The 16,228-nt window shown below is 34.5% G+C and overlaps 2 protein-coding genes across 2 annotated transcripts; one reads left to right on the top strand and one right to left on the bottom strand.

Annotated features, from left to right (window-relative positions):
• Positions 1-1,361: 1,361 nt before the first annotated feature.
• LOC113770732 lies at positions 1,362-5,384 on the top strand. The gene is made up of 2 exons (XM_027315298.1): positions 1,362-1,742; positions 4,706-5,384. The coding sequence occupies exons 1-2, from the start codon at positions 1,514-1,516 to the stop codon at positions 4,969-4,971; spliced, it is 495 nt and encodes a 164-aa protein (XP_027171099.1). The 5' UTR covers positions 1,362-1,513; the 3' UTR covers positions 4,972-5,384.
• Positions 5,385-10,328: 4,944 nt separating this feature from the next.
• On the bottom strand, positions 10,329-14,776 carry LOC113770093 (fatty acid hydroperoxide lyase, chloroplastic). The gene is made up of 2 exons (XM_027314450.1): positions 14,198-14,776; positions 10,329-11,453 (listed from the first exon to the last, which is right to left on the bottom strand). The coding sequence occupies exons 1-2, from the start codon at positions 14,663-14,665 to the stop codon at positions 10,413-10,415; spliced, it is 1,509 nt and encodes a 502-aa protein (XP_027170251.1). The 5' UTR covers positions 14,666-14,776; the 3' UTR covers positions 10,329-10,412.
• Positions 14,777-16,228: the final 1,452 nt, after the last annotated feature.

Genomic DNA, 16,228 nt, shown 5'->3' with positions numbered 1-16,228 from the left:
AGTAGCAGATATTGCATGAAAATGGCATACATGTCCTCAATGAATTCAATAAGGAGAGGAACTTGTAATTCGACATGTTAAAAATAGAAAGACAAATATGTACTCCAACAAAGTTTTGATTTGTGGACAAAAACCCTCTTATATATAATCAATTTGTCCAAATTTACGAATTAATGATTTTGTTGAAGACATATTTCTCCTTTCCTTGCAGCATGTGCACAGCAAATGATGAAATCAATTTCCATTGAAAAATTGTTAGGATGATTGTGTTATGATGAAAAATAAAAAAAAGCAGATATTTAGAAGGTAGGAATACAATTGGTTCATATCGACAATGAACAAGATGTGTAAAAGATCAATTATGCATTCTTTAAAGGGCATTATATAATTAAATAAAATAAAAGTATAGTATAAGACTACAATTTTTATTCACGTGAAACATTCTTGATAAATATTAGCCTTTGGAAATCCTAATATATCATCTTTTAATATTCATTGGCCCAGTAAAAATTGAATCTTGCTGGATATTGAAAAAATCACACAAATAATTCCTCGGGCCAGTACATAAATTCCCAATTTGTACTGTTCCAGTGCTTAACATATTAAATGATGCATTTTAATTCCTTATACATTAAAAAAGAATTGCATTTTAGCCCCAAACTTTATTTGGGATCCACTTTTTTCAAGAAAATTTATGAACACATCATATAACTACAAAATTATGAGGGGAAAGAAAAAGAAGCATAGTTGGAGACAATAATGTAATGTGGCCCTTCATAGGAACAAAAAAAATTCATCTGATGCTTTCCTTTTGCCTAAAAAATACACATATCCCGTAACTAATATGGTATTAAGTGAAAAAGCAATGCATGTTGTAGGCAAAGTGATAGATGCTTTGTAGGTTAACTTTGAAGGAAAAGAATCTTAGTGCTGTTTCTTAATTTGTCCATGACACATTAATTGCCATTTAAACTTGGTGCATTTTTCAAGCACAATATGGATTGGAAGTGGTCCGAGTGGAGCTTTGGATGAACATGTTGCAAATTTAATAATTGAGGCAATAAAAACTTACTTATATGTAAGAAGTGGTCCGAGTGGAGCTTTGGATGAACATGTTGCAAATTTAATAATTGAGGCAATAAAAACTTACTTATATGTAAGAATATAAATTCAGAATGTAATGGATTATATATATGATTTTTCCTCGTATATATTTGATCCACAATTTAAAATATTGTGGTAAAAACTAAGACAACACAAAACATATGTGCCACTAATCTGAATAAAAAAAGCTGATGGACTCCATTCAAATTTCATAAATTTCAAGAAGTCCTGCAATCGCCCGTGTCGGTAGTCGAAGGACTCCATTCAATCCCGGTCTCCTTCCTTTCACACTTGCTCGATCTCACTCCTCTAAAATTCGACCACTTTTTCAGCCCAAATCAAAGAATCCCAGAAAAACCCACATTTTATAAATCCCTCTTAGATTAGAAAAAGAGGGACTGAGAAAAATATGGCATTAAATCCAAGAATATTGAAGGCAGGATTGGGGCTATTGGCAGTTTGTTTGGCAGCCTATATTTTAGGTCCACCATTATATTGGCAATTTAAGGAAGGTTTAGCATCTGTCAAGCGTTCATCATCATCTTCTTCTGCATCTCCTTACACTACCTCATCTGCGATTTCTTGCCCTCCATGCCACTGCGATTGTTCTGCTCAGTCGCTTCCCTCCATTCCCCAAGGCAAGCATTTTAATGAGTTCTTTAGATCTCTTGATTTTAGTTGTTTATTATGGATATTAAGTTGATTTGTTTGGTAAAAGAATTGATTTTGTGTTTGACCCATTACTGGAAATTAGCATATTTAGTTAATTGGGTGAAAAGGAACGAATTTTTTAGTGATTTTTGGATGACCAATTGTTTTTGTGCTCATTTATCCATCTGGGTATTTAAGTTTGGGTGAAAATTTTGACCTGTTAACTAAGTATAGTTCACTTATGTAAAGGAGTGATATTTTTTGTGAATGTGGATTCGTCAGCCATTTGGGTATTCATATCTTGCAAGAAAATTAGCTATGTTTGATGAATTTACTGTTTTTAATCAGTAGATGAAACTTTTTACACTTCCCGCCAAATGGGGATTTGTAATTCACTAAAGTTTTCCAGCAGGGGAGGGGTTGGGGGTTAGAGGTATTTGAACCCAGGACCTCTAATTCCTGGGCCTCAACCTTAAAGGTCATAATATTCTTTAGTTAGCCAGATATTACAATATTGTTGTACCTGTATGAGTGTGCTTGCAACTTGCAAAGTCACTTCCATTGAGTTTACCAAGTCACTGTGTTCCAGTTATGTCAAATCCTTTCCATAGTTAAGCTGATAGGGTGTAAGAGAATCAAGCTGCTCGACTTGAACTGCAAGCAGCTTGGTCAACTACTATCGGTGTTGACCGAGCTCGAGTTGAGTTCGAGCTGCTCATTTATATATTTGAGCCGAGCTTGAACAGGAAAATAGGGAGGTCTATTGCTTGACGGGCTCAATCGAGTGTTGCCTTCTTACGTATATATATATGGGTATCAGCTTTGTTGAGAATTACATGAAGACCTCATTGATGATGAGCTAATTAGTACGGGCTAAAAAGTCTTTTTAGTGCCCAAAAAAATAATAACCCAACAAAACACGCTCTTCTCACCATTGTGTTGTTCGATCCCACTACCTCTCATCTCACTTTAGAAACCCTCTTTTTCTCCCTCTGTAAATTTTAGATCATCTGACCTCACGGAAGCCACCTTTGATTCAATAGTCTTTTTCAAGTCATTTTGTGGATTTAGAAGATTGGGCTTAACAAAAAATTGGGGAATAAAAAATTGTGGGTTTGATTACATGAACTAGATACTCCAAACATTGATTTTCTGGAATGGAACTTTGTAATTTTTTGATAATTTTCTGTTTTGGTGGTTGCTTTGGCCAACTGATGGTAACCTCGATCTTGCTTCAGTAGCTTTAGTAGTTGAATTAAAGTTTAGATAGCTTCCATTTTATTATTCTGGGGATTGAAAATTATTGGTATTTGGTGTTCCTTCAAGCTTGGAAATCTCCTGTATTTGTTGATTGTTTGATCTGCAAGTTGGTGATGGTAATGAGCTTGAACATCTTTTTTTTTTTTTTTTTTTAATTTGGACTGCAAGCTGCTGGAAAATGGTTGTGGCATTAGAGTGCTCGATCGAGCTCGAGTATGCCCTGAGTCGAGCTTGGGTTAAGAAAATGTATACTCGACAAGCTCGAGTATGCCTGTTGAGGATCGAGTTGGAGCTCGAGTATGGTGATACTCGAGCTTGACTCGATTCGATTTCTCACCTTTTGGCTTTGGAAGACATAGATAACATTTATTCATCCACTTGCTTAGTTTTTTTTTTTTGGGGGGGGGGGGGGGGGGGACACGCGGAATAAAAAAAAAAAAAAAAAAAAAAAAAAAAAAAAAAAAAAAAAAATACAAAAAAAAAAAAAAAAAAAAAAAAAAAGTTTAGTCTGCCTATTTGGTCTTGTTTGGTTCAGAACTGCATGCATTTAGTTTGTGACATTTTTTTTTAAAAAATTTTCCCCCCTTTCTGGGAGAAGCCCCGCGACAAGTGTAAGTTGGCAGGTGAGAGAACACGGGAAAAGTTTAGTCTTGCATTTGGTCTTGTTTGGTTCAGAACTGCATGCATTTAGTTTGCGACATTTTTTAAAAAAAATTTTCCCCCTTCTGGGAGAAGCCCCATTACTAAACTGATTAGCATCGGAAATGATTTCAACAGGAGATGATATGTATGATTACTAAACTGCATCACATTGATGTAGTCTTCCTTCTGGTCTTGTTTGGTTTGAATTGCATTTAGTTTCCGAGTATCTGTTTCAAGCACCATAACAAGTGTAGGACGTAGAAATTTTAAACTTTGTCAACCAGTAATGGAAAGTATTCAACAGGAGATGATATATGTCAAAATTAAAGGTACATCTACTAGCACTTGATTTAGCAGAAAACCAATTGCAGAAGATAGAGTGGACAAGGGAAAGGAGGGTGGGGGTTTGTGGATTCGCAAGAAATTATTACGTTCAGTCTAGTTCTGCGTGTAGAGATTTACTTACAGTTCTTCCAAAGTGTTTGGCTTTATTTTGCCTCAAATCATAGCTTTTTGTGGTTCTTGTTAGATGGTTAGGTTTCTTAGAACTTTAAAATGTAAAAGAGTGCTTTATATTGGAGAAAACTGCTAGAAACGGGAAAATGAGGGTAAGCAGAAAGTTGTCAGAGTATCTGAGGAAGATTTTTGTCTTTTTGTCAAATTTATCTTGGGGATGATGGATAACTAAATTTTCCATTCTTTGGTCATTTTCTGTAACCTACTCATCTTGCATTCTTATAATTTTTTGCTTTTAGAAATTTTGATAGTAGTAATCTAATTGCTATGTCCTGACATGTGAAGGTTGATTGAGCTTTAAATTTTCACTCAAGACTTATATATTTGTTAAGGAGTTCCTGCATATGGTATCTGTCTTCCTTTTTTTGGTTTTCCATGGTATTCTTTTCCTTCTTTCTTTATTGTTCATGGGTGTCTGCTTCATGTAACCATTTGGATTGAGTAAACTCTTGCCATTTAGTTTCTGATCAGTCACTTGATCTTGTACATTAAACAGTTTCTAATGTTGATAATCTGTCTTTACTTCGTGCAGGTTTGAGCAATAATTCCTTTGCAGGTCAGTGCTCAGATGCTCTCTCTCTTCTTTCTGTTTGGCTTTTATGTATATGTGCCTCTCTTTATGGTTCTAGAAAATGCTTAAGCTATGAATATGTGTACCCTCTTTTGTTTTTTTTGAGTTTTGTGGGAGGCATGTTTAACTTTAATGCTGATTCTGAATGTCTAGTATATTTTCACTTCGAAATGAGACATGGGTTTGGCATCGTAATTCTTGTTGTAATGTCCTTCTATAAAAATTAAAGAGTGCCTGACACTTAGTGCAGGATGTTTTGAAGTTCTGGGTGTTTATAAAGCCAGTGCAATTCTTGTTGTAATGTCCTTCTATAAAAATTAAAGAGTGCCTGACACTTAGTGCAGGATGTTTTGAAGTTCTGGGCTGTTTATAATGCCATGGACTTTTAGGAAGAGCGACAGAATAAGTTTTCAGCTGCAGTCACAGCTAAAAGGGTAGACATGAGCAATTTAGCATCTATTTTGCCTAGGTGGGGGGATTTTTGGTAGAACATGCTCCTGGTTTTAGATTCAATGCCTTCTGAAGGAGCCCTTATGCTGTTTCTTGTGAAACCTCTGAGCCTGACACTGTTAACTTATTATAATTCTTATATCATTTACTATCTAATTGCATGATTTGGCATGATTACTCAAGAATGTTTCTTTTTGTTTAAATGCAAAAATAACACTGACACTTTTATATTGCTTGGCTGCTATTTTTGCAGATATTACATCAATACTTTTTGTTGGGGATAGTTCAATGTTTGAAAGCATTTATTATTTTAGAATTTGGTGACTTGTTTGAAAATGGTATATTTTCTACATTTTTGTTATCCACTAATCACATGCTAAATGTGTTCAGGTTACATATTTATGTTTCTGAATACCTAGAAATTTAACTACCTACCATAACGCTAATGCCAAGATCTGGCTATAGATGAGGATGGTTGCCAATAACACTGCTGGCTTTAATGCAATAGATATTTACATATTATTGTTTCTATATGGCACAATTCTTTTCCTTGAGATTTGTTTTTGTGCATTGGTCATACATATGTAAAGCACACTTCTTCGAGCGGGGCACAAAAAATGAATGAACTTGAATTTTGAATTAATCGTTGGTTTCCGAGCTCCGTTTCTTTGCAGGACTTTCTTACCTGCATCAATTGTTTTCTGCTGTTGTTATGTTCACAGATTTGCAAAAACATATCCAGATGTTAGTGAAGACACAGAAAAAGAATTTTTGTAGAACTTTTGGTCTGAGGAATTAAAGCTGGCGAGACTGAAAGCATTGGAAAATCAGCAACGTGCTGATATGCAATTGCTTGAGGCCAAGAAAGATGACCTCCAATATCAAAAAAGAGGCAGACAAGTGCAATACCGCTCGCACATGTTAGAACCTGTGAACGGCAAGGGAAAATCTGAGCAGCTTTAGCGGCGGCAGAAGAAACTCACTGCCAATGTGGGAGATGAGAGCGCGGCAGACGAAAAGGATGGAAAGAAGGCGCTGCAAAGTCTCGCACACAAGAAAATGTACAGGCTATGTAAGCTCTAGTGGCCGTGGTTTGTTGTTAGTTGGAATAACTCGGCATGGAATTCGTCTTCTTAGTGGTGGAAGTTCTCCATATTGCAGAGCGCTGAGCCTCGAAGTGAGCATTAGGTTGATGAATTTCCACCCAGTGTATTTTACAGTATTAGGTCTCTTACACAAAGCATACTGGTCTTCTGAAGCTGACCACCATTTGTGCTGCTGTGAACTGTGAAGCAAGCGATATAGATTTGACGCCATACCTTATAGTAATGTTGATTTCCAATTGTAGGATGCTTTGGGAAGTTTGTGATCATGTTACTACCACTTCTACCTTCTGGGAAAGTTTTGGATTGTCAAATCAGCAATTTATTGGTTTTGTGATGATTATTTTTCAATCTTCAACTGTGGTTATATCTTGACAGCTTGAAGTTACTGGATTTAGATGCAACAGTAAAACTGAATAGTATTTCATCTCGTAAGAACAGGAAAGGAACTGAAATTGAAAAAGGGTGGTAAACACCTCTGAAATGGCAAGGAACTGAATAGTGTCTCATCTGTTATGTTGACCATGTTTGTTTAAAATTTCGAACACATACCCTTCAATCATCTTTTTATTTTTCATGTACATTTAATAACAAATGTGTTGCAATAAATTTTTCTAAAATTACCAAAAAAGAAAAAAAAGAGCTAGACTAAATTGATCTTTGAATTAGGTTCTTCCAAACAAGGCCAAGTTTTAAGCCAACAGCCTCTTGAGCTGTTGGTCATCACCAAGACTTTAAAGTTTTAGTGGTGTTGGTGAGCGGTTAAGGTGGGAGGCAAGGGTTCTTGTCACTTAATTATGGCTACACTTTTAAATGGTTTCCTCCAACGGGTTCTCTGTCGGTCAGACTCCTTCATCTCTTAGACTAGGTTAGAATAGTTATATAAATGTTATCGTTGCGATCCAAAAAAAAAAAAACCAAGGCCAAGTTCAAATGACAGAGCAAAAAACCTATTGATTTAGTAAACTTTCGTTATAAAGATTTGGGTCAAATTGAGATGGACTAAAAAGTTGAGGATGTGAAGTCTAAAGCGTCTACAATAGATTTTGGTTGCAAAATCAGAATTAACAATAGACTTAGAGGCGCAATGTGAAATTTGTTTGGTAATCAGTACGGAATATATAGAAAGTGTGATTTTATCAGTGAAAACACTGAGCCAAGGGAGATTGACTCTTCTAAATTCTTTGGAGTAAAACAAGACCAATTCTTCCAATTTCATCTAAATTTGGTCTTTCCCTATGGAGGGGCTCTTTTCCTAGTTTTATTTCATTTGTTTAAATAAATTCTCTCCTAAGATTTTCTAGTGAGAGATTGTTCTCTCTTAGGATTTTTTAGTGAGATATTCTTCTCCCCTAAATTTTTCAAGTGAGAATTTTGTTTTCTCCTAGAGTATCCTTGTAAGAGTGTTTTTCATTTTTCATCTTTTTTTTTTAGTTGGTGAAATTAAAGATTTAGTAGATCTCAAAGTGGTTGTGACTTGTGTCATGGCCATTTCTTCTTTTTGATAGTAAATGTCATTTCATTCAATAAATCTTCACTAATAACATAAATTACATCAAATAAACATGATATAGATATATATAGATCCCAAATCAATAGATATAGTAGATCTAAGAAATCAATACAAATAAGATAATATTGATGCTTCTATATATCTTCCATTGGAATGAATTATTGTAACCCAATACATTTGTGCATGTTGTGACAACTTCTAAAATATATAATAATCATTATCATTATTATTATTATATAAAAAGCATGACGAGTCTTGACAATAAGGTGTGTGAGTGTAAGCATATTTTGATCTTAGTTTTTGTTATACCTAAATTACCCTTATGTCTTTTAATTAGAGTTATTGCATTTCAATCATGATACTAATAAGAAAAATGAAAAATTTCAATAAATTACATCTGCAAAATGTTGGAAATTAAAATTAAAACTACCTATCTACAACTATATTCACCAATCATGTTCTTCATCTCCAACTATTGTATGTGTTAAAATTATCTTTAATTATTATATTCTTATGCGTGATAATTAAAGCTAACTATATATATATATATATATATATATATATTGGTTTAGAAGAAAACCACAATTAATAAGAAGACAAATGTTATAAATAGTTAATGTGAAAATACAAGGTTAAATTGATTATTAAATTCACTATATTATGTCATATTGACTAAGAAAACTTCAAAAAGTATCAATAATTATTAAAAATATAACAGAAAAGGTTTACAACTACTGAAATTGATAAAAATTTGTTGTATCCAAATCATATTGTTTTAGTATGTATTTTGCTTAGGTTTTGTTATACACACTGGTTTGACACAACATAGAAAGTTTCTTCTTCTTACCATCACAATCCAAGTAAAATATGCAACAACTTATAGTTTAGATATGATAATCTTCCATCTTTAGAGTTCGATAAACTTTTTATTACTTGGTGTATAATAAACATTTTCTACAACTAGCAATTGCTTAATTTTGTTTATTATATCGTTTCTTAGTCAATATTATACCAACAACGTAACTTAAATATGATAATCTTCCATCTTTAGAGTTTTTATAGCTGCAGAATGCACAATAAATTTTTAATTTCTTTGCACACAATAAATATTTTGTACAATTACCAATTGTTTAATTTTGTTCATTTTATAGTTTCTTTGTTTATATTATGCCAATAATCCAAGTTTTGCACAGAAATTTAATATATTAAAGATTTTATATCTTGGAAAAATATATTCATGTGTAAAGTACGTGAATTGTTACTAGTGTCAATATAAATGATTTTTTTAAATAGTACTAGCTAGTCTATCTACATACAATATATACAAAAATAAAAATTTTAATTTGAAAAGAGATTGCATTATCCAGACCCGCTAGTATACCAAAAAATGTTTACAGTACCTGTGTCGAATAGACCAATGCTAAATGCTCAGCAGTTTCATGAATATTTATTGCTCTGTTATAGACAAATTTCTTTTGGCAAAGATGATCAAACCTGAATTTAATAACTTATCTTGAACAGATAGTTTCTTATCTTTGTCAGAAGAAGTATGTAGAGCACGAAGATATACTCAATGACGGAGAACAAACACTTCTCTGAGTATTTATTGCAGTTTTCAAGAAAAAAAATTTTAATACAAAAATAGATGTTTCTGACATCTTGTAAGAATGCCGAGATAAAATTTTCATTGACACTGCAATAAACCTTCGGTCCAGATTCCATGCCTTATCCTTTGCAACCTAACTTTTCTATATACAAACAAAGACAATCATCCAATTCACAAAAATGTAGGACCCTAAGTACCATCCCCCATTCCCCTAACCACCCGCCTTTGGGCTGGTGATCGCTTGGTGGGGTGAGAAGTCAAGGTTTCAATTGCCACAATAAGTGGCTCTTCTAAAAAATTTAGAATGCACCCGTTTGGTTCGGTGATGATTTAGTCTCCACCTGTCCCTCATAGGTCCAGTTGGGCCTCCTCTTAGATAGATTAGAATAGAGTAGGATATAAATAAAATAGCGACGAATGAAAAAAAAAAAAGAGAAGAAGTACCATTCCCCTGACTTTTATTTTGTATTTTTTTTGGTGAAACATAAGTACCATCCATCTTATATCTTCCTGATTGATGATTAGTCCAGTTGCACCAACCTTTTAATCACTATCTACCCTCTTTTATTATTCTTATTGAGAAAAGCGAAAAACACAACAATGATCACCTAATAGGAGGACCAAGGCCCTAGCTGGCACAATCTAAAAGCTTAAACCTATTGTTTCAAAAATGCATATTCTTCATTTTAACCTCTGCCTTATTCTAGAAGACAAACATATTGTAACCTGTCTTATAATTAGGTAAAATTACACAAGTACAAGAAATATGGGCATGTTTAGAGTAGTAAAACTTTCTAAATTATAGATTAATCTTTTCTACATTATTAGTGTATGTTTAATTAATCTTAGGATTAATAGAGTGTGAACTTCATGGAAGTAACAAACCAATTCGAAAAAAAGAAAAGACTTACATAATTATGCAAAAGAACCACCTTCATAACGTGATAATATTTGTAAAACTGATCCTTCTGAATCCGAATATTGCACACAAGTTGATCAATTAGCATTTTTTACAGCAGTAATTGATCCTGAAGAAATGGTAATTGAATCATATCTTTGAAACATGTCAGCCAAAAACAAAGATGCTGTGAGAGTCACATAGTCTTTAGCAGCACACTGTTTGTTGGATTCACTTGGTGACCCTGTCTGTGGTCCATTAGACCAAAAAAGATAATTCAATAACTCCTGACCCTTTTCTTCAGTAAATCTTCCAGGCTCAAAATTTTCAGGATTATCGAACACCTTTGAATCCTTCATCACCAATGGTTGATAGCCACAAAGAAGCTCACCTTTCTTGATCTCGTACACTGAATCATATGAAGTCAACTTGAAGTCTTTCCTAGCTCTTGCATATTGCAAAGGAACTGGAGGGTTAAGTCTCAAAGTTTCATAAGCGAAAGATTGGACCAGCTCCAATTCTTTGATGGCTTCAAAACTAAGCTTTGATGAATCTGTTCCAATTTTTTCTCTAACTTCATTTCTGAGTTTTTCTTGAATCCCTGGATTCTGGTCATCTCCCAGAGCATTGACAAGAGCAAGGAAAAATAATGAGAAGCCACCAAAAGCATTGAACCCTAGCATGAACAAAAGATTGTGAACCGTTTCTTTTGCAGTTAGATTGAACTCTTTTTCACCCCTTTGTATTACTTCTGTGCCTTCTTCTTCAATGAATTTGACGAGCTTGTTATAGCCACCTTGGACAAGCCAAAATGGGTATTGAAAGGAGTGGAGGAAGATTTCTTCTAAAGGTTGTAGAATGCCAACTTTGACAGTTGGGAGGAGCTGCAATCCAAGCCATGTATCAATCAGGGCGAAACCGGCTTTCGATATCTCCGGGGAAGTTGAGGGATCAGCTCCGGTTATGCAAATAGTGAGGAAATTGAAGAGAAATTGTTGCAAAGGAGGGATGATGTTGGATGAGCCAGATTTGGAGATGTCTGATTCAATTGTTGCCCACATGGTGTCCAGCTTGCTCACCATTGTTTTCACCCATATAGCTGAGCTCCTTTTTAGGATGTCCATTGAAAATTTCTTGAGCTATCATAATGATCAAACAAATCTTGAAAATTATACACCTTTAGAGTAAACAATTTACTGATAAAAGTAGGTACCAGTTGAGAATTTCATCAGAATTGTTATTAGATTGTTACATATTACCATGAACATCATATTGATAACAATATTGAATTAATTTTTCATACAATGACAATGTATATACTACTAACGAGGTTAGATGCGTGCCATATATACAAAATTTGAGATTTAAATTCAAATTCAAATGATTTGTCATGTATCTAAATCCAACGATATATACACTGTGAATGAATAGAAGATTAATCATACATTATTAGGAAAATTGAAGACTAAGGAACAATACATGATTTAGCTAAAACAGATCAGTAAAAGGGTATGCATTAGAATTTTCATATATACCATTTGATATCAAAGTAACACATCAGATTTATATGGTTTTTGAAATCTAAAAAACCTTAAAACCGAATAAGTACCACAAATTCAATTATGGAACTTCTCAGTCAACATAATTTCATTTTGTTCCAAATTGATTAACATATTCCTTTTACTTTTCAGCAATTTATATTCTTATATCCTACGTAAAATAGTTTTCAATTAGATAATTAGATAAAATGAAACAAATAACGATATCAGTAACAATTTCATGAAGCATTACATATTACAACAAATTCGTCAAGGTTTTATACATTGCCACAGTCCCATAACAGCTTACAAACTTCCTTTATCATGACAGGTATTACTTTCTTGAGTATCATTTCAATAAGAGAAAATCATATTGGTTGATATTTGTTGATGCAATTAAAGAAAGAAAAGAGAAGAGAATTGGAAGAAAATGTATGTGTACGTAAGTCGAGGTGATTTTGGCCCAATTGGTTTAGATTTTATGCAGGGGATTAGTCGGGTCCTGTAAGGATTGACCCGACATCCTGTATTGACAAAAAAAAAAAAAAAAGGTTTAGACTTTAATCTCTCTTTAGCATCCTAACATTCGAAATCTCACTCGTGTCTTGTTTTATAAAAAAAAAAAAAAATTATGTGTATATGCAATAATCCAAAGTTCCACTACCCTACCGAGATGATACAGGACCAACATAACAGACAAAAGAAAAAGGAAAAAACAAAAACCAGTGGACAGTTCCAAGTTACGGATCACTGGCAGATTGACACATGGCATGAAGCAGCAAGATATTTATAAAGTGATATGAATTCTTGTGGATAAGGTGGGCTGTACCAGCTTAGCAATAATGGCGACCTATTAAAGTCTTCATTTCCGTATGGTTCACAATAACCATGGAGTCTCCATCTAATGGTCAAGAAGAGTCCGTTTAAATCACTCTCGTGCATTAGATTGGACTCGAAAATCAGCCTAATGCATCGCAAGAGAGCAAGCATAGATCTTTCTTGTTCATAAAGGATTGGCAAGCATCTTATCCTAAAAAATGCCCGACACTTTAGTTGCCCCCTTCAGTTTTTACTTGTCTGAACTAATCACAAAATCATAACAAGCGGCTAGAGATGTGCATTGTCCCAAAATAAGCTTTAAGCCACACAAGTTTCATTTTACATTCTCATCTTCTAAGCCTTTCACAGTCCTGCATTAGTCAGTGCCAAATCTAAGCGACTGGTAATTACAGCTATGCTACATGGTTAAAATTTTTAAGCTAATATACCCAAGATTAGCTATCTCAGCCGAGCCCGATACGACTTGGCCGAGTCATAACCAGAATAGAAGGGATCGGTACGATATCGATCTCTGAATCGTCAATAATTCCATGTTTGTGACGACTCACTCTGACTCAACAGATATTGACTGATTCGAACTCGTGATTCATGAAATCGGCCAAAATCTCCGAGTCAACTCGAAACCAACTCGAACATCTTGTTTAGATTATGCTTTTTATGATATTTTTTTATTTTTAGTAATTTTGAAAGATATTTTGAAAATTTATATATGTTATAATGTGCGTATCACCTGATATTCAACCGACATACCGTAAGACGTACCGCAATGAAGGTAGAACAATCGTAACCACGGTACTACCGCGGCCGCGACGGTGAACCACGAATATACCCACAAGTCATGCAGATAGAAAAAGAGACGAGGGACCAGTGCAGCTGCATTGCAGCATGCTCTTTTACAATCTAGATCGAATTACGTCAACGATCTGATCTGAACCGTAAAACGTAATTTACAACTATGGAGGTCACGGATCCTAGGACAAGGGTAAAAAAGGCAACCGATTTTCAAGATGTGAACATGTGAGAAAATATCATACCAGTTTTGTCTTTGTTGGCCATAACCATTCAACAAATTGTCACTTCAGATTAAGGAGGCACACAATATAGAAATTCTTATTATTCATGAAAATTCCTAAAAATTAAAATGAGACTAAAAAGATTTTCAAAATTAAGAAAAATGTTGCAAATTAAGCAATTGACTGGCTAAAAACCATATAAATGTTTCCTACTGCGACTAAATTTGAAGAAAATATAGCAATGATGCACGATGAAATTAACAATTTTAAGCCAGAAAATGTGAATTCACTTAGTAAAGGCTTGATCTAGTGGTAAAAGAAAAAAAAAAGAAAAAACTTTAATGAAGAGTTCGTGTTCAATTGCATGATCTTATAGGATGTACCTATCGTAGATAGAAAAATAAAATTTGTACAATTAAGTGATCCATTCTTTGGTTTAGAAGGTAGGAAAACAAGAATAGCAATCTCCATATCCAGGAAAATGAATGATACCTGAGTGTGTTTTGCTTCAGAAGTATCAAGATATGCACAGACACGCATATCACCAGTGTATTTAGTGCTTGGCATCCAATCGCCAACAAGAACATTGGCCTTCTCCACAATCTCCATATCAAAGAGGTGAGAAAAGGACTTGACATCAAGAACAGCAATCACATTGGGGTTGACACCAACGAAAAAAGGAAAAGTAGGAGGCACATTTGTTCTGAAAACTGTGCTCTTGTTCTTCTCTATTCTTTTCTTGAAAAATGTTTCTGGGCCCTGGAACCAAAAGTAGTCCAATCTGTCTGATATTGGCCCTAGCAATGGCCAGCCATAGCTTCCGGGGATCTTCCGGACAGGCAGAGAAGAAGGTTGTGAGGGTATTGATGGTGTTGATGCTATAGATGGTGGTGATGAAGAAGATGATGACGATGATGTTCCAGGTGATGCTCCCATCATGCTGGCCATCATGGCAGACATAGTTATCAGATTGAAGCTCTCACTCTTACTGTGCGTCTCTGTGTGTGTTTGTTGTGTTGAAAGGACAGTGAGTTTGAAGTTGTGTACAGGGGAGAAGGATAATTGTGGGGAGAGAACTTGTTCCTTTCATTGCTATATATAATAGTGGGTTTTTTTGGACACATAGCAAGTGAATGTAGTCGATGTGTATATTATACCACACTTTATATGTACGTCTACGATAGTATAGTATTGCACTCTAAATACATGGAATACTTGTTTTTATCAGTGTTACTAAACACCGTGGCGTGAAGGTGTATTATGAGATATTATTGTTATTAGCAAATTAGGAGCGTGGTATTTGTTAGATTGAGAGCACAGAGAAATAATTAAAGCACAAATTAAGAATGGAAATCATATTGAGGAGGGAGTATAAAAATAATAATAGTGAAAACATGAGAGTCATATCCTATCCTATCATATCTTATCTATTTACAATGTAATTGTATAATAGTAACTGCTTTATTAATCATTTTATTTAGTTCCTATACACCAATTCATGCAAAATTAATGCTGCACTTGTCCTTAAGTCTAATTTTTAGCTTGGAGGAGGGTTGAGTTGGATGGTACGGAGGGAGGGAGTGTAAGTAAGAGGTCTCAGATTCGAGCCGTCCTCCTGCTTACACAAAAAAAAAATAATTGTTATGAAAAAAAAAATGTTTCTTTTATATTTATAACTATAAAAAAAAAAAGTCTAATTTTTAGCTCTAAGAGACGATAAGATTCATTTTGAGTGTGCTTGACTATCGACAAAAGCCAAAATTTGGATACACCCGATGTTCAAAAATCTAATGATCCACTTTATACCACACCACTTGATGAAATTATGTGACATAATTCGGATCATCAACTCTTTGAAAGCGATCCTATCCAAGTGTGAATCGTCGGCAAAACTATTTTGCCATACACTAAAAGTCGTGTTGAACTGTTCAGTGGTCCACATGGCACAATTTGTTTTGTGCTATGAGAAAAATCATTCATGATGACACATACCATTTTTCTGGAGCAGTCGGGCTCCGTTCACTAATGGCCCCAACGCGGATCCGTCCCCATTGAACCATATTATTATCTTACCGAATTACAACCTAAGGGCCACGGCAAACCTTAGGAAGAATACAATACGACCGACCTTTAATGTCCAGGCATAGTTATTAAGGAAAACTGTAGTTTTTTTTTTTTTCTTTTGAAGCCCAAAGAGCTTACATCAATTTTTACAAACCTAAATCCCGAAAAAATCCTAAAAGCCGGTATCCTTTGAGGTCTCACAAGAGACTTATAACTACCAACCCAAACCCTCCCAACCCCGATGTGGAATACATCTAAGGGGACGACACCCCAAACCCCAACACAAAGAGGAAAACTGTAGTTTTGATCCGCAAACTTTGACATAGTAGCTATTCTAGTTCCTAAAGTCTAAACCAAGGTAAATTTAATCCCTAATGTTTTCGGTTTGAATCATTAGGACAATTGAGTGATTTTTTTTTCAATTCTCAATGAGATGGAGCTACATGAGGCCATGTGACC

The sequence above is a fragment of the Coffea eugenioides genome, chromosome 5 (genome assembly GCF_003713205.1).
Source record: "Coffea eugenioides isolate CCC68of chromosome 5, Ceug_1.0, whole genome shotgun sequence".
Classification (NCBI taxonomy): domain Eukaryota; kingdom Viridiplantae; phylum Streptophyta; class Magnoliopsida; order Gentianales; family Rubiaceae; genus Coffea; species Coffea eugenioides.
The sequence above is the reverse complement of the archived record's forward strand: the minus strand, read 5'-3'. Positions and strand labels throughout refer to the sequence as shown.